The 25,409-nt window shown below is 52.6% G+C and overlaps 1 protein-coding gene across 3 annotated transcripts in view; it reads right to left on the reverse strand.

Moving 5' to 3' along the window:
• Positions 1 to 25,409, reverse strand: part of Acot7 (acyl-CoA thioesterase 7) — a 91,091-nt gene that overhangs the window by 20,794 nt on the left and 44,888 nt on the right. For all 3 annotated transcript variants that reach the window (XM_032893935.1, XM_032893927.1, XM_032893943.1), the window contains exons 5-6: positions 20,065 to 20,179; positions 12,170 to 12,256 (exon numbers count right to left, since the gene is read on the reverse strand). In XM_032893935.1, coding sequence (XP_032749826.1) covers positions 12,170 to 12,256; positions 20,065 to 20,179 — 202 coding nt within the window. The remainder of the gene's footprint in view (positions 1 to 12,169; positions 12,257 to 20,064; positions 20,180 to 25,409) is intronic.

Raw genomic sequence — 25,409 nt, forward strand, 5'->3', positions numbered from 1 at the left:
TGGCTCCAGCTCTCCCCTGTGCAGGCCAAAGGGCCTACAGCTCCGCACTCGAGGTCTGGGCAGGGGTTGCACTGGGCTTGTTTTGGGCCCACCATCGGATCCATGGCCCTCCCACTGGCCCAGGAACCTGCAGAAGCTCAGAGCGGGCCGGGCTCAGCAGGAGAGGGACTGTTAGATTAAGTCCAAAGCCTGGGATGTCCACCAATCAAAACTTCAGCAGAGTCCCCCATGAGTCAATGCTCACAGCCTTGGAAAGATGGGGTTCAGAGCTGAGCGAGTGTTAGCCCACCATAGTGGCTCAGGGCACAGAGTCACAAGGAGCTGTGAGTCCCCACAGAGCAGGAGCTGGGTCCAGACCCTTCCCAGGGGCTGCTGAGGCCAAGCTGGCTGCACTTCCAGCGTGGTTGGCCCGATCAAGGGGGAAGTGGAGCAGGATGGTAGCAGAGATTTCAGGCCATGGAGAGGGCAGGGAGGCAGGAGAATCACTGTAAGTGTAGAGGGGTCATGGCCTGGACCATTGTAATGCTCTAGAGAGATTAGTGTGGGAGGGGATAGTAAGGAGGGAAAGAAGGGTTAGTGTAAAATCTAGAAGGTGGTGGTGGACACCTTTCATGCCAGCATTTAGAGGGCAGAGGCAGGAGGATCTCTGTGAGTTCAAGGCCAGCTTGGTCTACAGAGTGAGTTCTAGAGCAGCCAGGGCTAAACAGAGACCTTGCCTTGAAAAACAAACAAACAAACAAACAAACAAACAAACAAACTAGAGTAGAGTGGAGAGGCCGACCAGCCTCAGGCGGTACTTACTAAAGCCAGCAAGCTGCTGTCAGCCCGCCAACGGGCACTGTCTCTAAAATGCTGACAGTGCTAAAACACAAGGCAGGGGCTGGGGTCCCAAGAAGATTTTGGAAGAAACAAGCATGGCTGGGTGTGCTCCCAGCTCCTAAGGGACATGCTGGCCCACATCTGGACTGCACAAGGCACCCCATGATGGTCCACATCCGAACTGCACAAGGCACTGATAATGCAGTGCAACTGCACACACCAGATCTGGGCCTGTGCCTCAGTTTCTCTGACCCTGGCCTTTGGTGTTCAAGAGACAGCTGGTGGACATGAAGGAACCTCACTGACAGATCCCAGTCAACCCAGGCAAGTGTCCACCCTGGCTAGCCTGACACTCACAAATGTCACTTTACACAGCAACATTCTCGATTCTGCTCACAGCAGACCCGTGCCTGTTTCACTTTGCACCCTGTATCCAGCCCACCTCCAAGAAACTCAAAGCTTTAAGAGTTCTAACAAGGTTCAAAAGCCAAAAGTTACCTTTCCTGGGACACTCAGACTAGCTGTCAGCCCTGGCAAAAAGCAGGTGGTCACAAACTCCAAACATGCAACAGCTCAAAGCAAACTTCTACTCCACACAGGGCCAATGGGTGAGTAGAAAAGGACCAGGCTAAAGCCCAAACCTATCAAAGTAAATATTACACTCACAGCTCTGTGTCCAGCAAGTAAGCTCTGCAGGGCTGGGGAGCCCCACCCCTGGAGCCTTGCCGTTGTAACCACGGGGTCTCTTCTGGGCTGCTTCTCCTTATCTCCCCAGCTTTCTTCACAGACATCTTCAAACACCCGGGGTCTTCAGTCCCACAGGCTTCATCCACACAGCTTCACCGGTAGCTCTCAGAGCTGCCCGGGGGACCCAACCTACCACACACCGTCCTGTGTCTCAGGCTTCCTTCAAAATCTAGGTGATGGCTCAAGGACTTCAGATCTTTTGAATTCTGCATGCCAATATGGAGACAGTGCTAAGGTCTGCTGACCCTCTCCCCTCAACCATGGCTACAATGGCTTCTGAATGCCTGGGCAGCTCTCTGTGAGACAGACACGGAGATCTCTGCACCAGTCTCTTTTATTTGTTTTAGTTAGTTTTTTTGAGACAGGGTTTCTCTGTGTAGCCTTGGCTATCCTGGAACTTGCTAGGTAGACTAGGCTAGCCTCAAACTCACGGAGATCCATCCAACTCCGCCTCCTGAGTGCTAAAATTAGAGGTGTGAACCACCACAGTCAGCATAAAGCCACATTTCTCAAATAAGTCTTACAGTCTCGAGTGGCAGTCTGTGGTGTCCTGTGACGTCACGGCATCTCTCCCACTGCCTCGGTGCAAGCCGCCTTCCCTCCTTTTCCTTTATTTGTGTCTGTTCTGCTACCGTGTGGGTGAGGACCAAACTCGGGCCATCAGGCTTGGTGGGGGCCACTGGCTCCTGATTCCACTTTAATGTCACTAATCTCTCTTTAATGACACCTACCACCATCAACACACACACAACTCTAAATGTACCCCTTCTCAACCCAAATTTGACAGAAAAAAACCCAAAACTTTGTTGATTTTCTCCCCCTCAGTTCTCAGTGTAAACCTAGCTAAAAGCAATCAGTACGACTCAAGCTACAAGCAAACGCTCTCCTCTGCCTATTAATCCAATACTTTTCAGTTCAGCCCCAAAGGTTCAGGACAGTGACAAAATGCAGACGGCCTTTGCCAGAACACAGCACAAATGGTCTCCTGTCCAATTCCCTCCTGAAGTTCCTGAGCTTGGCGATACTGTCCATGCTCTACCAATGTCCTGCTCTGAGCTCCACCACAGTCTCACAATCTCAGCCTCCGCCCCAAATTCTCCTAAATCCCCCCAGGAACCAGTTCAAAGGCCTCAGAGCCTCCTGTGTGCTCAGTCGGTGACTGCACTTGTGTTTGCACTGGCGTAGATGTGACCACAACACCCAGGGAGGAGAGCTGGCCTCCATTACAGCCAATCTTCTACCTGCACCACCGCCCTCTGACTGAGCTCATCCCAAACCATGGAGACTTGTTTTATTATAAATATCCAAGGGGCTGGAGAGACAGCTCAGTGCCTAGGACTGGAGTTTGGTTGCAGCACCCACATCAGTCGGTTCACACCACCTCTAGCTCTAGCCCGACGGCAATCTGATGCCTCTGGTCTTTACAGGCTTGCACACATATACATACGAGTGTGTGTCTCTCACACACACACAATTTAAAAAGTAGAACTTAAAATAAAACAAACCTTCAGGCCCAGCCTTCTCTTCTCCCTTCCCAGTAAAGAAGAGTGTGCTATCTGGGTCTGAGCTGAGACCTGCTTCTTACGAGGTGGGAGAGAGGAGGAGGACACGAGCAGCAGGACAGACACTGAGGTCCTGAGCTCCAGCCCCAGCACCACAGAGACCAAGCTTGGTGTCCTTCACTGAGGAAGCGAAGGCTGGAGCCATCCTCAGCTACAAACTGACTCTCAGGTCAGCATGGCTATGCGAGGCCGTCTGAGGAGGGCTGGGTGTCAACCGTTACAGAAATGACTGAAAACAGGCATAAGCTCTTCCAGGAAAGTCTTCTGAGGGCTCCATCACAAACTAGCACTGTCTACATCACACACGGCTGCCTCAGACCCAGCGTGGGGTGCACAGCAGTCTAAGAAGGCCTTTGTCTGCTCCGTCTTGCCTTTGTTGTCAGTCAGTCCAGATGGACACCATTTCCCAGAGGAGCCCCGCCAAGCCACATCCCACCTTCCCTTCCTGCCTGTTCACACAACTATCAAGTGCCAAGTTATCTATAAAGCGCCTCTCCCAGGTGTCCACAGAAAGCTTCCTCACTTGCTTCCCATTCAGACACAGCTAGTACCCAACACACACACACGCACACACACACACACACACACGCACACACGCACACACACACACACACACACACACACACACACACGCACACACACACACACACACACACACACACACACACACACACACACACACACACACACACGCACACACGCACCCCAATTAAAAAAAAAAACTTTGGTAAATTACACAACCCTTCGTGGGTTGTCCCAGACTCTCCAGATTGGCAATTCAAAAATGACAACAAAATTGTAGCATTTGCTGTCGTGGAGACGTGTTCACTTCAGGAATTATGGGAAAGGAAAGGCTCAGGCTTGCATGGCCACCAACACGTATATAAACACTGGGTAGTTGAGATATTTTTGCATCTTAACATTTAACTGCTTAAAGATCTTTGTTTTGATTTTTCTTTAAGTATTGACAACATGCTGACTGGATTAAAAATAGAGGCTTAATTTTCTTTTCCCAAGGCCTGCTGGCTGGCTGGGTTAGGCCTGCAAACCCACAGCAACAGCAGCTCAAAGCTGAAGCCAGCGCCGCCTGCTCTGTGGGTGGGGATCTGAGATGCCCCCATTTCTATATTTAATCCCAACTGACGGAGTGTGGGTGCCAGCCTCCTATATTAAGCAGATGATAGTAACTTCGTCTTACTTTATATATCCTACCCTTTGCTGATGACAAGAGGCTATTAGAGGATGCAGGTGACTGAGAGCACCCACATGGCCCTGGTCCTCTGGGTCCTATTACCCAGCAGCACTGGGAAAGGACCAAGGAGTCCCTCGTGCAGTCTTAATTAAGGCAATTAACAGGGGTTATTTCCAGCAGTGAGTGTGCAGACAGCCACACGTTTCTAAAGACAGCAACAAAATGTCAAAAGTGGGAACTTCAGGAAACAGACAGACATAGTTCAGCAGGTAAAAAGGTTCTTGCCACTAAGGTAGACCTATGGTGAGAGGAAAGAACCATCTCTGGCAAGTTGTCCTCTTTATCCACATTGTGCGTGTGTGCGTGTGTGTGTGTGTGTGTGTCTGTGAGTGTGTATGTATGTGTGTCTGTGTGTGTGTCTATGTGTGTCTGTGTGTGTATGTGGCTCTAGCAGGGGTGCAAGGACCCAGAGGCCCAAGACAGAGGTAGGAAAGAAGGCCCCACAAGCCCACCCTCCTCTTTTCCAGGGGCGGATTCTGTTATTCTCTTCTCAGCACCAACACTTTGGTATTTTTAATTTTTCTTTTTAAGTCGCACAGGCTCAAAGCCACCCACTTTCCTCTGAGAACACATCCGACCCTGGCCCCAGCTCTGTGCAGAAGCAGCTCCTTCCCTTACTTTCTAGTACTGTGCCATGCAGACTTTATTTCTCCGGGCCCAGCCTGCTCTCAGGCAGCAGGGTTCTTGCCAAGTTGATGCTCAGGCACTCCAGACCCTGCTTCAGGTCTCTGGTATCCAGACTCTCTCTTTACAGTAAAAAGAAAAACCAAATGATCACACTGCACAAATGCTCAACCATGCCCATAATAAAGGAAACAACAAAACTGAACGCAGAGCTGTGGACAGCGGGACACACTTGTAGCTCCAGCAACTTTGGAGTCAGGCAGGAGGATCACTTCTGTCCAGGAGTTCAAGACCAGCTGGGCAAGGTAGCCAGGGCCATGTCTAAAGTAGCCAGGGCCAGCATTGCAGGTAAATGTGCTTGGCACCAACACCCACACACAGTGGAAGGAAAGAACCAACTCAGACAGGCCTTCTCCTCTGACCTATAGTGCTCCACCCCCTCCACCCAGACGTGAGTAGTGGAGGAGGAGGAGTGAGGGAGGAGGAGGAGGAGGAGGAGGAGGAGGAGTGAGGAGGGAGGAGGAGGAGGAGGGAGGAGGAGGGAGGGTGAGGAGGTAGTGAGGAGGGAGGAGGTGGTGAGGGAGGAGGAGAAGTGAGTGAGTGAGGAGGAGGAGGGAGGGTGGTGGGAGGGAGGAGGAGGTGGGGTGGGGAGGGAGGAGGAGAAGGAGGAGTGAGGAGGAGGGGGGGGAGGTGGGGGGAGGGAGGAGGAGAAGGAGGGAGGAGGGAGGAGGTGAGGAGGAGGAGGAGGAGGGGAGGAGGAGGAAGAGAAGGAGGAGGAGGGGAGGAGGAGGAAGAGAAGGAGGAGGAGGAGTAAGAGAGGGAGGAGGGGGGAGGGGGAGGGGGAGGAGGTGGGGAGGGGGGGAGGGGGGAGGGGGGAGGGGGGGGGGGGGAGGAGGAGGAGGAGGGGGGGGAGGGGGGAGGAGGGAGGAGGGGAGGAGGGGGAGGAGGAGTGGGTGGGGGAGGAGGGGTGGGGAGGAGGAGGAGGGGAGGGAGGAGGAGGGAGGAGGAGGAGGGAGGAGGAAGAAGGGGAGGTGAGGTGGAGGGGGGGGTGGAGGGGGGGGGAGGGAGGAGGAGGGGTGGGGGGGAGGGGGTGAGGAGGGGTGAAGGGAGGGGAGGGGAGGAGGAGGAGGGAGGAGGGGGGAGGGAGGAGGGGGGAGGAGGGGAGGGGAGGAGGTGTGGGTGGGGAGGGGGAGGGAGGAGGGTGGGGAGGAGTGAGTGAGAAGTGAGTGGGGGGAGGAGGGAGGAGGAGGAGGGAGAAGTGAGTGAGGGGGGAGGAGGGAGGGTGGTGGGAGGGGAGGAGAGGAGGTGGGGAGGGGGGAGGAGGAGGGAGGGGGTGGGGGGAGGAGGGTGGGAGGTGGGGTGGAGGAGGAGGGAGGAGGAGGAGGAGGAGGAGGAGGAGGAGGTGTGGAGGGGGAGGAGGGGGAGGGGGAGGGGGAGGAGGAGGTGGGTGTGAGTGAGGAGGGGGGAGTGGGGAGGAGGAGGGTGGGAGGAGGAGGAGTGGGAGTGTGTGGGTGGGGAGGAGGAGGAGGGTGGAGTGAGTGAGTGGGAGGAGGAGGAGGGGAGTGGGGAGTGAAGAGTGGTGGGTGGTGGAGTGGGAGTGAGTGAGTAAGTGAGGGAGGAGGAGGAATGAGGGCTGAACACAGATAGGGGCCTCAGGGTTGTGGGGAGTGACAGGGCTCTTCAGAAACTGAGGATAAGAGCAAGAGGACAACTCGGCAGGTGAAGGCACCCGCTGCACAAACCTGGCAACCTGAGCTCAGCCCCACAGGGAGAGAAGCAGACCAGTGAGGTGGCCTTGGACGGCCCTGCCCCCTCCTCTCCTGCACACAGACACACATAATAACACACTTAGCTTATACTGAGGGAGGGTGTGAGAACAGTGTTACTGAGCTGCTGAGACACACGCACATGCTAATTACGTCTCCTCAGCCCCATGAATCATCAGCCCCAGCCAGGGCGCACCTTACCTATGGAGTACCCGCCCAGCTCATCTTAGCAGGCTGTACCCTACAGGAGGCGGGGATCCTGTTTTTCTGAGGCAGGGTCTCACACACCCATCATGCACCACCTTGTCAGCATCCTGAGAGGTGTGGCTGCAGTCAGAGCACATGCCTGGCAAACTGATCTCGAGCACCAGGAGAACTGCCAAACATCAGACAAGACAAACTGCCTTGTCCCAGTTTCCTACAAGTGTGTCCCTCAGCACCTTGGCCTCAGTAGCCATCAAACTCCTTCCCCGTAGGCCCTGCCTGGGTGCATCTCAGCAGAGCCAGACAATCCAGAACTAAACCTAAAACAGACGAGTCCTTTCTAAAGCAGAGCTTACCACCACCCTTCACAGCTCTTGTCCTGAGACTGAGAAAATAAACTGCACCAACTATGGCCATGTCTCAGCGAGACAGGCATGACTGAAATGGTCTGGGGTGCCACCAAACATCTGGAATGGAGCTGTAACTGTCCCCCAGTCTATCCTTGACTATGACTTTCTCAACTCTCTCGAAGTCCCTTGGCACCTTCAGGAAGTTATTAGAGGAGGATCAGTCACCGTGGGAATGAGGTTCTTCACCCAGCTCCTCCTGACAGCACAGAAATGGGCTCTGGGCAGCTCTTCCAGCTACAGAGCCCGCTCTACTGTAGGCTGCCACCCAGACCATATGGACAGAGGTCTGGCTGGACCCGGGAGGCCCAAGGACTCATCTGTATTTCTCAGAAAAACCCAATGCTCAGCCCTACAGGTGCAGGCAGAGGAGTGTGGCTTGGCTCTGCAAACACCAAATAAAACAGCCAAGAGGCAGAGACAGCAAGGCTGCCCCACAAACTGAACGTCTCCACCTAGTAAGACAGAGACACTGGAAAGGTTGCCAGACAGGAAAGGGAGGTCACAGCACCTGGCAGGTCAGAGCCCAACAGGCACCACAGGGCCCCTCAGTGAAGTACACCCTCCTAAGAGGCACTCCAGAGCAGCATGGAAACCCTAGGCCCCACTGACCCTGAGAGAAATGCCAGTTCTCAGTCCCTTGGCCTTGTTGACTGCTGGTGAGGCCTGGCACAGCTTTCAACAGCTCTAGTCCAATGCCACTATACAGGAAACAGTAGCACAGTGCTGGAGTCGATGGGGGAGTCACATGACGACCAGGGGGAGCCAATGGATCAGGGGCCTGAATTAACAGTGAGGGCGACATCAGCAGCCAGCAGAAGTAGGGCCCCAATGTGCAGGTATAAGAGAACCCAGCCCTTCATTTCCTACATCAAACCATGGAAGCTGAAGATGTGGAACATACTTCTGTGGGAAGGACTCCCCTAAAGTATGGAAAACTCCACCCCCACCCCCCACCCCCCACCCCACAACAGAGAATGTGCCTGCAGTGAAGTTTTCCTTCACCGAGTTGACAGGCATCACACAGCACCAGAGGGCCATGGCCCCGTGCCCCACCCCCAGCCAACAGTTACTGAGCTGCTACTTGGGCCCTGGTCCCTCATGGCCACACTGACCCTTGTGGAAGCTCTGCTCTTTGGGGCTTTCTTCCAGCAGATCTTCATCCTAGTCCACCTGCTACCTGCTGTAGGAAGCCACTGGAGGATGGAGCCCACCTGAGCCAGCAGAGAAAGCCCAAGTCCAGGGATCACACCCAGGTGAGGCACGGAACCCCACAGAGAGCAGCCTGAAAGGTGAAGTCTGCAGAACCCCTGGCCCGGAGCCACGACTGGACACAGACTACCAGGCACTTGTGAGTGCTGTGGTCACCACCTTACCCAGAAGGCAACTAAGTCCTTTCCTGTAGTCACCGTCTGATCTTACACTTAGGATGGCCAGACGCCTCTGAGGTTTAGAAGCACAGAAGCAGTATTTAAAGTAGCTACAAGACGGGGAAAAGGAATAAGAGGTAGTGACATTTTGTCATGCTTTAGGCTCAAAATAATGAACTTCAAGAAATAAAGCATCAACAAAGAGGCTAGAGCTTTGTAAGTCGAGACTGACAATTCTTCTAGGCTTCACTGTGAAAGGGGCTGCAGGGCGGCCCTCAGGACCTTCCTCACTTGTACTGATTCCAATACCTGTCAATCACCCCAGGAAGCTGTAGCATAAGGAGGGGGAGGGGCCAGGTTGGTAAAGGACAGAAAGGAAATGGATCCTTCCCAGACTGACACTGCACTCCAGGATATGAGGGGCTGTGAGACGCTCACGTGGGGTCCTTCCCAGACTGACACTGCACTCCAGAATATGAGGATATGAGGGGCTGTGAGAGGGGCTGTGAGACGCTCACGTGGGGTCCTTCCCAGACTGACACTGCACTCCAGGATATGAGGGGCTGTGAGACGCTCACGTGGGGTCCTTCCCAGACTGACACTGCACCCCAGGATATGAGGGGCTGTGAGACGTTCACGTGGGGTCCTTCCCAGACTGACACTGACTCCAGGATATGAGGGGCTGTGAGGCGCTCACGTGGGGTCCTTCCCAGACTGACACTGCACTCCAGGATATGAGGGGCTGTGAGGCGCTCACGTGGGGTCCTTCCCAGACTGACACTGCACTCCAGGTTATGAGGGGCTGGGAGACGCTCGCGTTGGGTCCTTCCCAGACTGACACTGCACTCCAGGATATGAGGGGCTGTGAGACGCTCACGTGGGGTCCTTCCCAGACTGACACTGCACTCCAGGATATGAGGGGCTGTGAGACGCTCACGTGGGGTCCTTCCCAGACTGACACTGCACTCCAGGATATGAGGGGCTATGAGACGCTCACGTGGGGTCCCTAAGATGGATGAAGTCACAGTCCCATGTGCGCTTGCATACCAGTGCCTGAACTCACAGAGCTTCCTCTTGGAAGGAAAACAATCACCTCCAACCAGAAAGGTTCCCTTTGCACCTTCTACAACTCTGTTACCAGCAGGGCCAAGCCCAGTCAGCACCTTTCCAAAGTGCTGCGGCACAGAACCAGGGACTAGGCAACAGTCACCCTTGTTGAGGCTCGTCCGGCCCCGTGTGACTGGCCTCTCCTGCCTTACAGGTTAAGACTGACTCAAGTGAGTTTAGTCGCCTGCTGACCATGTTCTACAGGGAAGCACAGTGGGGCAGTAGCTCTAGTGTTGTTTTCACCCTCTTCTGAGGGACCAACAGCTATGCAGGAGAAGTTGGGGTCTGTAAAAACTAGGAGGCACATTTATAAAACACACACAAAGTGGAGCTCCCAGGAAGTCAGGCACCAAGCATCATGTGGCTACTGGAAACACTTCTCACTCACACGGTAAAAGCAGGGCCTACATCCTAGGATGGATGACAGGCTGTGAGCAAGCGCAGCCTCTCAGGGGCTTCCAGGAACTCTTCCTCTTTCCCTTTACTCTTGCTGATGCCTCTCACAGGCAAAGCCAAGAGAACACCCTCAGGATGTGTCCTTTCATCAAGGACACAGTGAGATGGGACTGCTAGCTGTGGTGGAAACTAAGACGAAACCACGCAAGCCTGTGCTGCAGCCCAGCCTCACCGTCGCAGACAGAGCTATGGACGCTGGAGAACCAGTCTCCAAGAAGCCTGGGCGTGGGGTGGCAGTGCTCAGAGGACAGGGAGGGCTGCTGTCCCCCTGGGATTTGAGGCCAGTGAGGTAGGGATGTGGAGATGGTGACAAGGACATAGCTGCTCTCAGGGTGGAAAGAGAGACTGTCACAGGCCTGGAAAGTACTGCTCGCTATAAAGAGCATGCAGACAGCACTCAGTGAGGCAGGCCAGGCCAACACCTGTGGTGTTGAAAGCAGAGCCTCACAAAAGGGAAAGGACCCACCTCCACCTCAACAGTAAGCTCTGCCCTCTGCCCTCTGCGGAGGGCGCTATTCCAAGGCAGAGCTAAAGTCTGGTCCCCATCTTGAGGACTCCTGGTACAAACAACAGAAACCCACACTGAAGCACCTGAGTTGGGGAAAGTGAGCGGGAGGGAGCCTCCTACAGGAGAGCGAATGGGAAGTGAGCAGGAGGAGCCTTCTTCCGGAGAGCAATTGGGAAGTGAGCGGGAGGGAGCCTCCTACAGGAGAGCGAATGGGAAGCACCAGTGCCATCTGCACAGAGTGAATGGAAAGTCGCATTCTGGAACTGAGACTGCGGGTCTGGGAAACAAGGGCAGGCAGGACAGTGCTGCACAAAAGCACTGACCATGCCTGGACCCCGACACCACATCACCCCCCCAACTTGTGCTCATTTATTTAAAAGATTGATTTATTTATTTTATGTGTATGAGTGGTCTACAAGCTGCACGACAGAAGAGGACATCGGATCCCATTACAGATGGTTGTGAGCCACCATATGGTTGCTGGGAATTGAATTTAGGACCTCTGGAAGAGCAGTCAGTGCTCTTAACCACTGAGCCATCTCTCTGGCCCCCCCTTGACTCATTTTTAAGGTTTACTTTACTCTCATCCAGAATGACAATATCCATTTGAGCAATTGATGTGTTCCTTATCTTTGTCTTAGAGCACAAAGAAACCATCACACATTGTTAAAAGTAAAAAGTGTGGGGTTGGGGATTTAGCTCAGTGGTAGAGCGCTTGCCTAGCAAGCGCAAGGCCCCAGCTCCGAAAAAAAAGAATAGAAAAAAAAAAAAAAAAAAGTAAAAAGTGTCCTCCAAGAGCCAGTGGCCAAGTCCTCTGTGTTACAGTAGGATCCTGGCCAGGACGTTTTAGGCCTATGCTATTAGAGGCAAGATCTTCAATAACTCAAACAGTAAGGTGTTCATCTGGAAGAACATTTTAAAATAGGAGTTGACAGTGGGTTACAGGGCACATTCTCCTGGGCTCTGCAAGGCCCTCTCCCTAACACCTGACAGCGGAGATCCCCGGGTTCATTGTGACCCTCTGCTAGAATGTCTTCTCCCCTGATACCTGACAGCTGAGATCCCCAGGTTCAATGTGACCCTCTGCTAGAACATCGTCATCCATCCAACTTTCATTTCCAATTTCAAAACAGACACCAATGGTATTTCAGTAATTTCTTATGCAACCTCTTAAAAGTTTAAATTTATACTTCACCAGACATGAAAGTCTAAACTAGGTCAGTAAGCAGCATGGCCTCCTGGGGGATGCTCAGGGCAGGCCAGGGAAGATGGCAGGAAAACAGCCTCCTAGGGGATGTTCAGGGCAGGCAAGTGATGAAGCAGTGGCTAGAGCAACTTTCTCCCTACCTCCGTGCACGAAGCCATGAAGGGTGCAGTCTGAGGGCCCCACCAGGTGGATCAGGCTGGACTGGCTGTAGCTCACTGTGTTCGGCTCTAGAAAAGCAAGGGAAAGAGATCAGTTGTTACACAGTCCAACAGTAGCAAGGCCACCATTGCCCAGAATTCCGTGTCATCAGAAGTGTCTACCTACAGTGTCACTTAGACAGGTTTCTCTGAAGAGAACAGAGGTCTGTCTGTCTCGGCAATACTGAGCAGCCCCTATCAGGGTCCCAGTGCACCCTGGGTACAGTGTGCCTATGGTGGTCATCACATCCCTTGGCTGGAAGTTTCCAGGGTTATCTATGGTCCTCCACTGGATGTCACCACCCCACTAACCTTCCTTTCCAACAACACAAAAGCAGCAGCAGCAGTTCTGTCCTCCCTGATCGCCCAGGAAGTCTCAGGCTTGGCAGGGGTCTGGGCTGACCCTCCCTCTGTGTGTCTGTCAGTGCAGACTTTCCAAGGAGACTCCTCAGCAGAGCTCCAGTCACCGAGGGCTGCTGTAAACTGTCTGCTCTCACCTAGAACGCAGGACACATGTCCTGCCCCTGGAGGCAGACAGCATGCCCCCAGGTCCCCTCTCCTCAGCAAGTATAGTCTGAGTCACAGGTGTTATGCGTCCAATGTGCACACACATCTGCCAAACGCCCCTCCTTCACTCCACGCTCGGGTCAGTGAGAGGTGCCTGCTCCTGCCCTGGCTGCTGGAGAGACTGCTGGGCCAGGGCCAAACAATAGGCACATCTGGCCTTAAACAGTATTTCTCAGCAGCAAAGAGGTGGTGGCAGGAAGGGTGTCCTTGACCTGGGGTCTCCTGAGTGTCAGTGTCACCTGAGACTGGATGGTCCTTGTTTCCACAATTCCTACATTCTCACAACACAACACTGCTCAGAGATGGAGCTTTAAAGAGGCGGGTAAGTTAGAGCAAAGGTATTAAGTAAGCTGCAACCTGATCAAAGCCACAGCATCCTTGTAAGAGGGTGTGAAAGGGACTTCATTTGACAGGGAGGCCGACATCCACAAGCTATGAACCCACTGCTAACACTGACTGTAACTTCAGCTCCAGATGAGGGACATCAGTCTCTGCTGGTTACTCCAGTAGGCTGGGTCCTGTACAGCTTGTACAAGCAAACACACACCACATGGACTTCAAACTAAAGCCAGGTACCTAAAGCTCCCAGCCATCAAGAAAACCTGAAAACCTAGGGGTCTGGGCTTAAACACTTAAAGCATCTGCCTTGAGGCAGCTCAGAGCTCTCAGGCTCTGATTTCAGACTCGCATAAGGAGCCTAGGTCTCTGGAACCACTGCAGACGGGAGCCTTAAGACAGTCACCAGATCTACTCTGATAGGCAGTCTTAGTTTTGGCATGGTGTCTGGTCTTAAGACTCTTAAGAGACCTTCATACTGGCCACTGTGTGGGACTGTCAGGTGACAAGTGAGGGCCTTTAACTCCTTCATTTGCCACCAACAAAGGCAAGGAGCCCAAGACAGCCCCCACTGTCAGAAGACTGTACTCAGCTGAGGCGACCTGTGACTGTGTCCAGATGGATGAGAGTCTCACCTATCTCCTGCCTCTTCAGGGTCACCCCAGGAACTAGGATCACTCAGATGGCCCCGGGCTTAGGCCACTTTCTTTAAACCTTGAAAGGTACACGGGACACTAAACTCAACTCCGTGAAGACCAGGACCCTGGCTGTCCAGAGTTCCTGACCTCACAGCGCTGCCTGGCTTCTGGTTTCCCTTGGAAGCGGAGAATAAGCAATGAAGCCCACACACTGGAACCCTCTGCTGAGAGAGATGAGCATTCACACTCCCCATTTGCTCGAGGACCTGCCTGGGAGGCTGGTAGTCAGCAAAGCCCTGAAGTCCCTCCCTACCCCGGGAGCCACAGCATCCCTCTGGCCTATCGCTGAGCAGATAGGAGAAAGAGGCCAGGACACCAAACGCGTCACCTGGCTGCCTTATAATGGCACAAACCTAAGCATTCTGGAGCATGACTAGACACTCACAACTTCCAATCTGGCCACGCTCAAGCCTGCTTTGCCAGCCGAGACCTGCATGTGGTGGCCATCAGAAGAGCAGTTTGTAAGTATCAGACCTAGTACTGGGTGTAGCTCTGTGGGAGCAGGTCTGCCCAGCATGCTCAAGCCTTGGGTTTGATTCCTTCACACTCACAAAAACAAACAACTGAAAAGTCATGCAAAAATCTTTCCTACACAATCAGCTCAACAGGAGAGAGAGCTCAGTGTAAAGGTCCTTGCATTCGACTTTAATGACCTGAGTTCAATTCCTGAATCCATGTAGAGGGGATATCTGGTGTCTGTATGGATGTGGCATCTGCCAATAACAAATCTGATGGCCTAGGGCTTAGGCAGGAAATAGGCAGTGGCCATCTGGGGAGCAGAAAGGATTCTGAGATAGGGCTAGGCGAGGGGCATTTCCCCAGGGGAAGGCAGATGCATCGTACCTGAGCACAGGTAAGCAGCCACATGGTACAATGTAGATTAGAATAAATGGACTAAGTTATATCTAGTTAGAGAAGAGCCTAGCTATATGGCCAAGGTATTTGTAAAGATATTTGGAGTCTAAGTCTTATTTCTAGAAGCATGGGGCTGGGAGGACAGACCGGACCAAACTTCTAAAGTCTGCATGGTCAAAGGAGAGACCTGACTCCCACAAGTTGTAGGTGACTTCTACAGGTATGCAATGACCTGCCTGTGCCTACCCACAGGCACATGAGTATGCCCCTCCCCCCCGAAACACACACTCTAAATCCTTTTACAGAAGTGTTTTCACACTGACTGTGTCAACTATGGACCACTGCCAGGCTGGAATTCACTACACCCAGCTTGACTTTATTTCTTTTGCTAGAAGGGCCTTACATGTCCCAGAGGTCTCCAACTCAGTCTGTATCTGTGTCCCTGGCCTCTGCTTCAGTTACAGGCAGGAGCCAGCATGCGTACTGGGGGTCAAACCCAGAACCTCATGCACACAAGCCAAGCTCTACCACCCAAGCCACTGTCTTGCTCCCTTCTCTCCCATGGAACTCTACTGTTCACACAGCACAGGAAGGAGAGAAGCCCCACTGTCGTGGCGTACTGTTTAAGAACACTGGTTATGTCACACTCCTGCCTCCTGTGTTCTCAGAGACTAAGCGCGGAAGCTTTCAGCAAGCAGAAGCAACAGAGCTTCTGGCTTCCTCCTTCACATGCCTTAGCTGACTCCCCCGGGCTCTGTGGGTCTGGTGATGTCTACTTTTCTTCTACCTGGTTCACAGCTCCTGGGGTGAGCACTTCCTTCTTTGGGCTGAGTCTAACACAGCCACTACTAAGTCCCCCACAATCTATATTCTAAGTGACACAGGGAATATGTGACAGAGGCCTGCTATGAACAGATACATCCACAGAAACAGAAGTGCCTTGAGTACAGACATCAGTACCAGAAGGGGGGTGCTGCTCAGATGAAAACCTTTCTTTGTAGACGCCGAGGGGATGTTACCATCACACCAGCATGAGAAGCAGAGCACACAACACGTCTAAATGGCATGCTGTGTCATGGTGAGACCTGTGCTTTCACCGCTCCTGAGCAGGCAGACCAGGAAGAAAGACAAGCTTCAGAAAACAGCAGCCAGTTCGTAAGCAGAACCCAGAGCAAGCAGAGTTCAGAGACCTGGGAGCATCAAAGATCAGACATACGTCCTGCCTTCAGACCTGGAGCTGAAGGAAACCTGAGAGCAAAAGCCTGTCAGAGCTCAGCTGTGAGTCAAGAAGCCTGTGATGGTGTCGTGTTCTCACCCATGAGTGTCCAGGGAAGAGTAGTGGAGTGGGAGGAGGAAGAATAAAATGCATGGCTTAGGAAGTATGTCTGGGAGGAACCTGGGGTGTAGTCACTGTCCTGGGAACTGACTAAAAGTCACTGGATCCTCAAGGGACTAAAGAAGCTTCAAGTCTCACAGTGGTGTCTGAGTCTCACACTCAGACAAGCAAGTGAACCCCAATTTCCCATGTCCGCTATAAATGATGCCAATGTCAGCAATGGACAAGGAAGAAGCTTCCAGATTGCAGCAGGAACATCTCCAAGAGAAGAAACAGAGTCCCTCTTCATGGTCTTGGCCTGTACACTGGAAGGTTTATCCCCATGTGCTTAGCAGAGTTCAGGTGCCTGTCACACAGCTCTGCTCCCTCATCAACCACAATCATACAGAACCACACCCCCAGTGCATCCCACTGCTTGTAAACACCAGAGAGGACAGCACATCATCAGCAAGGCTGTACAGGACCTGGAGACTGCCCTTGAGGAGAGGTGCTCTCCATGTGCAAAGGCGCTGACAGGAAGATACTGTGAACAGAAGACAGAATGAGCATAGCCAGTCAGCTGTCAGGCCTGTCCTCTCCCTGTCCTACAGACACAGCTGACCATGCTTGCCTGACTCCACTGGGGAAAGGGGGAGGCCACAGTACTCGCATGTCTCAGGAGAGGGTGCTCAGTTCAAGGACTGCCTGAGCTATCTTGTGAGACCCTATCCAAAAACAGCTAGGAGAAGAGGAGTACTGTATGTACGTACTGTACGGTACAGTACATACATAGAGGGGACAGATTAGTAACCACTTAATAACATTTACACATATTAGGTACTATAATGTAAAGAATTAACATATACAGGAGCCTATGCGTGTGTAGGCTCCATCTGCTAGTGTGTGAGGTTGTATGCAAGCCCCACTTTACCTCATACATGGGACTTGTGTACCTTTGGATTCTGGAACCCACACTCCATGGATGGCAAGGAAGACATCACTCGTGCATGCATGCTTGCATGCATGCACGCACACTATCATATTGGATGTGGTAAATATACACAAAGTTACCGGAACAGAGGCCTTGAGTCCCCGTCTCTACCCTTCCCCAGTTTACAGTCTGCCTCAGCAGGAGCTGCACCTCTCTGTGCACTAACAGGCTGGGTTCCCAGTTGCAGCAGTTACTGTGACCTGCCTTCCTAGACAATGCAGGGACCCCAGTAAAGCTCCCAGGGACGTGACAGGCACGGTGCTGTAGGCTCTCTGGACACACTGCCCTCTTGGCACCTGTCCACCTACCAGGAGTCTGCCCTGCCCCTGTACATCAAGCCCGCCCTTCAGCCTGCAGCACAGTGATGCCTTGTCTGTTCCCTCAAGACAACTGAGGGTTAGCTGCCCAGAAGCCTAGGACTGAACCCAAGCAAACTCCAGAAGCTTCCCTCTGTCTTTCCATACCATACTCCCCCAAGTCTAGTGTTGACGGAACCAGGATCATGGTCGAGCTGGATGGACATCAGAGGTCCAACAGCCAGGCTGGCTAGCTCTTGCCCTCCAGGGGTGGCTCTAGGCAGATCTGCCTGGGTACTGTTAACTCTGGAAGGCAGATCTCAGTGAGGACCAGGAGCTTGGAGGCCTGCCAAGGCCCCCTGCTGCTCTGCCTGAGGTAGTCAGGGAAGTGAACACCAGTTCAAGGACCAGTGAAGACAAGCACTTGGTCATGTCTGAGGTAATGCCGATTGCATCACAAACCCAAGAGACCTGGAAACAGGGTCTGTGGGCAGAGTCCCCATGGTGCTGGGCTGGTCAGGAACCTGGCAGCTTAAAAAGGAGCAGTTTCCTCTCCTCAGAAAGAACACAGACAGCTGGCTTCTAAACAATCACCAGACTCCCTGAAGACACCTACCAGAAAGACAGGAGGCCCAGAGGTTGCTAGGCAACATGGTCTGAGCCCAGGTTCTACTTGCAGGAGTGGGTGGGGGTGAGGCCGAAAGGTGAATGCAGTGGGGAAGGGGAGAGGAAGGGAGGGGAAGAGAAGGGAGGGGAGGGGATAGGATAGGAGAGAAGAGGAGGGGAGGCCTGGTGCTACTCAGTGGCAGGGCTCTGTCAGACAAGCATGCCTGGCTTCTGCAATCCTGAAGTAAAGCAGTGCAGATCACACACACCAATCCCCTGCTCACAAAATTCCCCAGTCGCAACAGAACTTCTCGAGAGGTGATGTGTGGGCCTCCCTGCCAGGGTATGTAAGTGGTAACAGTTGCTGGGGGAGAGGGGTGGTGCCGCTGTTCGTGCTCCTGTAGGTGAGATGAGGTGAGAGGTCCCTCCTGTTGTCACTGCTCTGTCTGGGGTGAGATGCTCATATCTCCCCAGGAAAGGTCACACAATAGCTACGTTTTGGAATGACACAAACGTTGCCTACAATATCTGCTCTCTGTAGGCACCCTACCAGCCTACTCACCCAGGACAGCCCAGCACACGGGCAGGAGAACAGGCACAGGGACCCACGAGAACAAGGATGGTTCAGCCAAGAAACTGAAGTCAGAAACACAGTTTCTAGGAAGATGGCTGGTGGCAGAACACTTGCTCAAGCCTCGCTATTGAAGGGAAATGAATAATGACGTACATGACCCCTGTTCCACACATCTGAGCTGTGTGTCAAATCCAATCAGCTGAGGAAGATGTGGGTTTTTTTTCAAGACACAGACAAACAAACCTAACATGTAAAAGTCCATCGGAAAGCCGTGAGTTCACAGTGCAGACTTCAATCACGATCACCAAAAGCAATGGACTGTGAGAACGACTGAGTTTCACATTAGTCGGGAGAGGCCATGCACAGCTAGCAACCCCAGGAGGAAGGAAGGTAGACTGATGGACAGACAGAGTATGTAAGACCCCTCCCTACATGCAATGTCCATTGAGCCCTGTGGACTCACGGAAGGGAGCTGGGGGTCTCTGTGCAGTCCAGGCTAGGGCTGAACTCGATGCTGTTCTGCCTTCAATGGGATTACCAGCATGAACCGCCATGTGCAATTCAGATTTTTTCCTTCTCTCCCATCCCCTGCTGTCTCTCCTGTTAAAAGTAGATGGGGCAGGGGGGCAGATAGCCCAACAAACAATAAAGCTTTCATAACCTGCATAGTCCTCTGGCCTCAGAAGACAAAAGTCTCAATTCTGGTAAACTGAGGAAGAGAAAGGAACAATGGGCACTCAGGCAGACACTGGATGAGACACCTCGTGCACAGCAGCAAACTCCATGGACACTGGCTCAGAGTGCCAGGCCACACAGCCTGAGAGCCAAGTAAGAGGCAAACTTTCACCCACCCAGAGCCCAAGGCACTGGAGGCCAGGAAGCCCTCTGCTGAGGGACATCATGGAACCCAGCATAGAACTCCTGAGCCCAGGTCATTTCCAGCAAGGTGGAAACAGTACATTCTAGAAAGAATTCTTGATACTGTTTAACTGCATGTGCAGGGGTGCTGGTGTCCCTCTAAAGGTGGGCCCACCGACAATCCCTCACCAAGTTCCTGGGGTCAGACATGCCAAGACCCTACCCTGACTGGCATCAACAAACCTGAGGAAGCCCTATTTGGTTTTTCCACAGACACAGCGTGGCAGGGAACAGAGGGAAGCAACCACCTCACAAGGAGGCCTGAGGCTCGTCACCTGTGTGGGAAAATGACAGAGCTACTCAGAGGCAAAGGCCTCCACAGGAGGAGCCTGTGGAGAAATGGCTCTTAAATCTGGGGTCATCTCTTGATCACAGACCTTTTCTAAAGATATGAGCATTCTATCAAATAAGTTCTTAAGCAAACTCAGGAGTGTCAACAAGAACAAATGCTGGCCACAGAGGCAAGAGGTCCCCTGGGGAGACCCTTGCCAGCTGTGCTACTGAGGTCTGCCTGGCTTAGGGCAGGACAATGGACACAGCCTGGCTCCAGGAAGGAATTCCACATCCAGGAAGCAGACTGACTGAATAATGACAGGGTTCCTGTGGCTTCCAAGATGCACTGAGGAATGGCATCTGTCCCTGGAACCAACCCCTAACTTCTACCCCAGCCCCAGGCTTTCACCTGGGTTCAGGATGGGCTGGACAATGTCTCCGTTCCTCCACTTGGTCTCCATGCGTTCTAGCTTCTGGGCTTCATAGCGTTTCCGACCCTCCTCCTCCTGTTCCTGCCGTAAATACTGTGGAAAGAAGCCAGACAGAAGGTCAAGTGCAGTGGGGACACAGATCTCCACATCCTAGGCCCTGGCATTCCCCGACCTCCCTTCTAGCATTTTGTACCCCCCCCCTTTCTTCTGATGACATGACCGCCACATAACAAGAACAGTGCAGATCAAAGTTCCAGGGTGTGGCCCTCACCAGAGACAACCTGGGGGCAAATCTCTATACCTGCGGACATATAAAACCCCCTATTGCTGGGCTGGAGAGCCGAAACTAAATCCTGCTGCATTACTTGACTGCACCAGTCTGTGAGAGCCCCCTCAGCTGTGGCAAGTGTCTCTCTGACAAGCCTCGGTCATATCCCATCACTTGGCATCTGACCCTCCCCACAGCACAAAGCTGCAGAATACCAGGACCCAGGCTCAGCACCTCTGTTGCCATCTTTGCAGAGCACCAGCCAGTCAACAAGGAGTCCACTCCAGGAAGTGTGAACATAAAATCTACCATACTGAATACCTTTAATCTCAACACTCAGGAGACAGAGGCAGGGGTAGAGGTGTCTCTGAGTTCAAGGACAGCCTGGTTTACAGAGTGAGTTCCAGGACAGTCAAGGCTATACAGAGAAACCTGTTTTGAAAAATCAAAATGAAAAAAAATATAAATAAAAAAATCTATCATACAAGCTGAAAGCTATCAATTCTGGCTACGATGGGAACACACCCCGCCCCTTCACTTCCTGTCTGGGATCCTAGGAGGGGCTTGCTGTCCTGAGTGCTAGCCTAAGCTATGCTCTAAGTCATCACCTGCCCAACCCCAGAAGCCACCTGTCCCAAGCCACCAGAGGCAGCCTCCCCTCCCCTCAGGCTAATCCTCCACACTGATTACTGCCTAGCCATTCTTCCAGCAGTCAGCCTCCCCTGCTGCCTTCTCACTCACCCTGGACTGCTGGCCAAGCCCTCAGGCTCCTCTACCGGTCAAAGCCCCTCTGACCAAAAATTCTCCTTGAATGACAGCTTTAGACTTCCTTGCTGAGGCCGTGCTCTTGCTCCAGGCTTAGCTTCGTGGGTGAACAGGTCTGAGCACCATTCTGAGGATTAACTATCTATCCCCTTCAACTGGAGTAGCTTCTTCAAAGTGGGCCAAGGAGGGAGCTGAGAGGTGTGCTCAAAGCAAATGAGCCCAACCCCGAGGACAAACAGTGGCTGACCCTGCAGGAAGTGCTCAGCCTTCTCCTCAGGCCCCTCAGGCCCCACCAGTTCCCAGAGCCCACAGCCTGTCCTTGGTCTACCTCACACTGAGGGCTGAATTCCAACATCCTCCAGAGACGCCCTGTAGGGACTTTAGACAGGTTGTGCTTTAGCTCAGTGGCATAGCACTTGCTCAGTAGACAAAGTGCTGGTTTCTACCCACAATGCTACAAAAACAAGGTTAGGCGCTGGCTGGAGGGCTGGCTCAGAGGGTATGAGCACCAGATGCTCTTGCAGAGGACCCAGCACCCACATGCTTGGCTTGTAACCATCTGCAACTCCAGTGTCAGGCGATACCATACACTTCCGGCCTGTACAGGGCACTTCATGGGGAGCACAGAAATACATCCAGGCAAATACGCACACACATACGATAAAATCTCAAAAGGAAAAACTGTAAGCCAAGCAGAGTGGTATCACACCTGATCTCCTAGCTCACAGGAGACTGAGACAGGAAGCCAGGACTATAGAACAGGAGTTTACCCTAGAACCAAGAAGACAGAGAAATGGCCTTTCCATAGTGAGCCTAGTCACCTAAGTCTGATCTCTGGACCCCAGGGTAATAGAGGACCGGCTCCTGCAGACTGTGCTCTGAGCCCACACACACGCTATAGCATGCAGGTTCACACCTCACACATACAAAGCGATACACATAACTTAGAAATTAAAATAAGCAGAGGAAAAATAAAATAAACTGCTGCCTAACGCAGAGCCAGCCTCTCCCAGCCTCTCCCAGCCTCTCCCAGCCTCTCCCAGCCAGGCGAGCTGGGCAGGTATGCATGGAGTCTGAGGGACAGGCATGGAGTCTGAGGGACGGGCATGGAGTCTGAGGGACGGGCATGGAGTCTGAGGGACAGGCATGGAGTCTGAGGGAAGGACAGGTATGCATGGAGTCTGAGGGATGGGCATGAAGTCTGAGGGACAGGCATGGAGTCTGAGGAAAGGACAGGTATGCATGGAGTCTGAGGGACGGGCATGGAGTCTGAGGGACGGGCATGGAGTCTGAGGGACAGGCATGGAGTCTGAGGGAAGGGCAGGTATGCATGAAGCCTGAGGCGCTGGTTTTGAACCAAAGCCTCAGGAACGGGCTCAGCTTCCTCACACCACACGCTGGCTAACTGCGGGCATATTCCAATGTAAGGCTGGCGATTCTCCCTACCCCAAAGGCCTGAGACCCAGCTGATTAAAGCAGCAGACAGCTCAGTCCAAACTCTCAGACCTGTGGGTGTTCTGAAGCAAGAACTGGGAAAGACTCCAGAAAAGCCTCTGATGCCATGCTGACTTCTGTTAGTAATCACAGGGAAAGCTGCACTCTGCCAGGCTGAGGAAGAAAGCGGAACAAAGGGGCAAGTCATACTCTAAAGTGACAGTGACCACAGTTAGCAGCCATACTAACTAGTAACTAACCTGTGTGCATGTGTGCCTATGCTGTGCCTGTGCTTGCGTGCGTGTGTAACCAAACACTTTCTTGAATAACGTTTCTCTCTGAAAGGTATGAGTGGCATCACAGTTGGTGTCTGTGGTAAGGAGCATGTGTCATGTGCTGTCCTTCCTCAGCCCCTCAGCCTTAGCTGCTCGTTGCTTTATCACACTCCTCCATGAAGGCCAGCGCGTGCTCAGGTATCACCAACACACACAGCACACAAAGGCTGCAGGACTCCTAAGCACATGCTGGTCACCGTGACTGCACAAGAGGAGTGGGCTAAGGCGGGCAGCGTGCCTGTGCCAGTGCCTGTGCCTGTGCCTGTGCCTGTGCCTGTGCCTGTGCCTGTGCCTGTGCCTGTGCCTGTGGTGAGGACGTTCTGGATCGCCAGGAGACTGGTCAGAGTTGGAGTGGCTCCAGACTTCAGGACACATGAAAAGGCGGTGGGCATCCTTGTGCCCAGACTAGAAGTCTCTGAAGGGTACCACTCAGGGCGCCACAACCACCAGCTATAGACTCCTAAGAACATGGACTTCTGCATGGGGTGTTCCCGTGAGCCCTGGCTGAGAACTCCAAGGACCAGGTAAACACACACATGCACTCTTGTCATGCAGTTACCCACCATGAGCTCTGAGCCCACTCAGCACCCAAACCAGAGGAGTAGCACCACAAGGAACAGGAGGTAGGAAGGAGATGGGGGAGGGGTGCGGGGGGGTGTGTGTGATAAGGCGGTTAGGGTGCTGGCCTGAGGAGCCCAGGATCGAATAGGGTTCATCCAAAGATGTCCTTGGAACCTCAGAATGGGGATATTTCTGGAAGTGGATTTTGCAAATGCAGTGGCAAACTGAGGCTGACTGGGGTTAATAGGTGGGGATACCCTGAGTCCTACAACTGGTGTCTCTCTAAATCCACACAAAGGCACAGTCAAGGGAAGGTAAGACAGGGGAGGCAGGCAGAGACTGGTAACTTCCTGTAGGCCAGGACACCTGCAGCACCAGGAGCTAAAGCAGGACACGGGGACTTCCCTGGAGCCCAGAGGACACAGGCCCTGGTCTTACCTGAACTTGGGGCCTGACATTCGGGACTGAAAAAAATCATTTTCTGTAGTTTTCAACTTTAATTTAATTTTAAGCCAGGGTCTCTTTATGTAGCCCTGGCTGTCCTAGAACTCTATATGAGGCCCAGGCTGGCTTCAAATTCACAGAGATCCTCCTGCCTCTGCCTCTCAAGTACTGAAATTAAAGGTGCGCACCACCATGACTGGTCTTTAGGTCTTTTTTGTTGTTTTTTTTTTTTAAGATTTATTTATTTTATGTATGTGAGGACACTGCAGCTGTCTTCAGACACACCAGAAGAGTACATCGGATCCCATTACAGATGGTTGTGAGCCACCATGTGGTTGCTGGGAATTGAACTCAGGACCTCTGGAAGAGCAGTCAGTGATCTTAACCTCTGAGCCATCTCTCCAGCACCTGGTCTTTAGTTTTTAAATCACTCAAAACTATTAACATTTCATGACAGCAGTCTCAGGACACTAACACAGCCAGGACTGTGGACCACCTGCCTCAATACCTAGCCCTAAGCTGTGTCTACTTTACTCACAGGGAGAGAGTTGCTCAGCACAATGGTTCTCAACCTGTGTAACGTTGACACCCTTATATAATATAATATACATAATATAATATAATGTAATTTAATTTAATATAAACCATACAGTTCCTCATGTTGTAATGACCCCAACTATAAAATTATTGTTGCTACTTTATAACTGTAATTTTGCTACTGTGGTGAATCACAATGTGAGTACCTGTGTTTTCTGGTAGTCTTAGGCCACCCCTGTGAAAGGGTCATTGGACCCCAAAGGGGTTGTAATCCATAGGTGGAGAAGCGCTGGTTTAGCATAACAGCACCAGCACCACGCAGCACAGCAGAGTGAAGGGACTCTAGCCAGCCCAAGCATGGCAAACAGGGCTCTGCAGGCCTTCCCTTCCCCCCATCCCCTCTGCCTTGCTAAAAACAATTAGATTACATTCCTACAGCCACCAAGGTCTTATCCCAGTACTTGGAAGGTGTAAGGCAGGATGATCAGAAGTTCAAGTCATCCTGAGCCACATAACAATCTCTAAAGGTCAGTCTGGACTGTGTGAGACCCTGCCTCAAGTCTTCCGGTCCAAAGCACCCTAACTAGCTACAGAGCAATAATAAAAGATACAACAGTAGCTGGGTTGTATAGCTCACACCTGTGATTCCAGCACAGGGGGTGAGGGGCTGGCTTAGACAGGAAGATGGTGACTGCAAAGCCAGCTTGGGCTACACAGCAGGGGAAAGTGTAAATCAAATCACAGATGTATCCAAGCCCAGCTGGCCACTGAGCAGTGATGGGAGAGATGGCAGAAAGCCAGCTTTGGGGACAACCGAGTAAGGACAAGGAGTAAGTCCCCCTTGGCCCAGGTGACCCAAAGTCATTGGAAAGGATGGAGAGAACAGTCTCTTACTGTGGGGCTCTCTCTCTCTCTCTCTCTCTCTCTCTCTCTCTCTCTCTCTCTCACACACACACACACACACACACACACACACACA

This window comes from Rattus rattus, chromosome 1 (assembly GCF_011064425.1).
Source record: "Rattus rattus isolate New Zealand chromosome 1, Rrattus_CSIRO_v1, whole genome shotgun sequence".
In the NCBI taxonomy this organism is placed as follows: domain Eukaryota; kingdom Metazoa; phylum Chordata; class Mammalia; order Rodentia; family Muridae; genus Rattus; species Rattus rattus.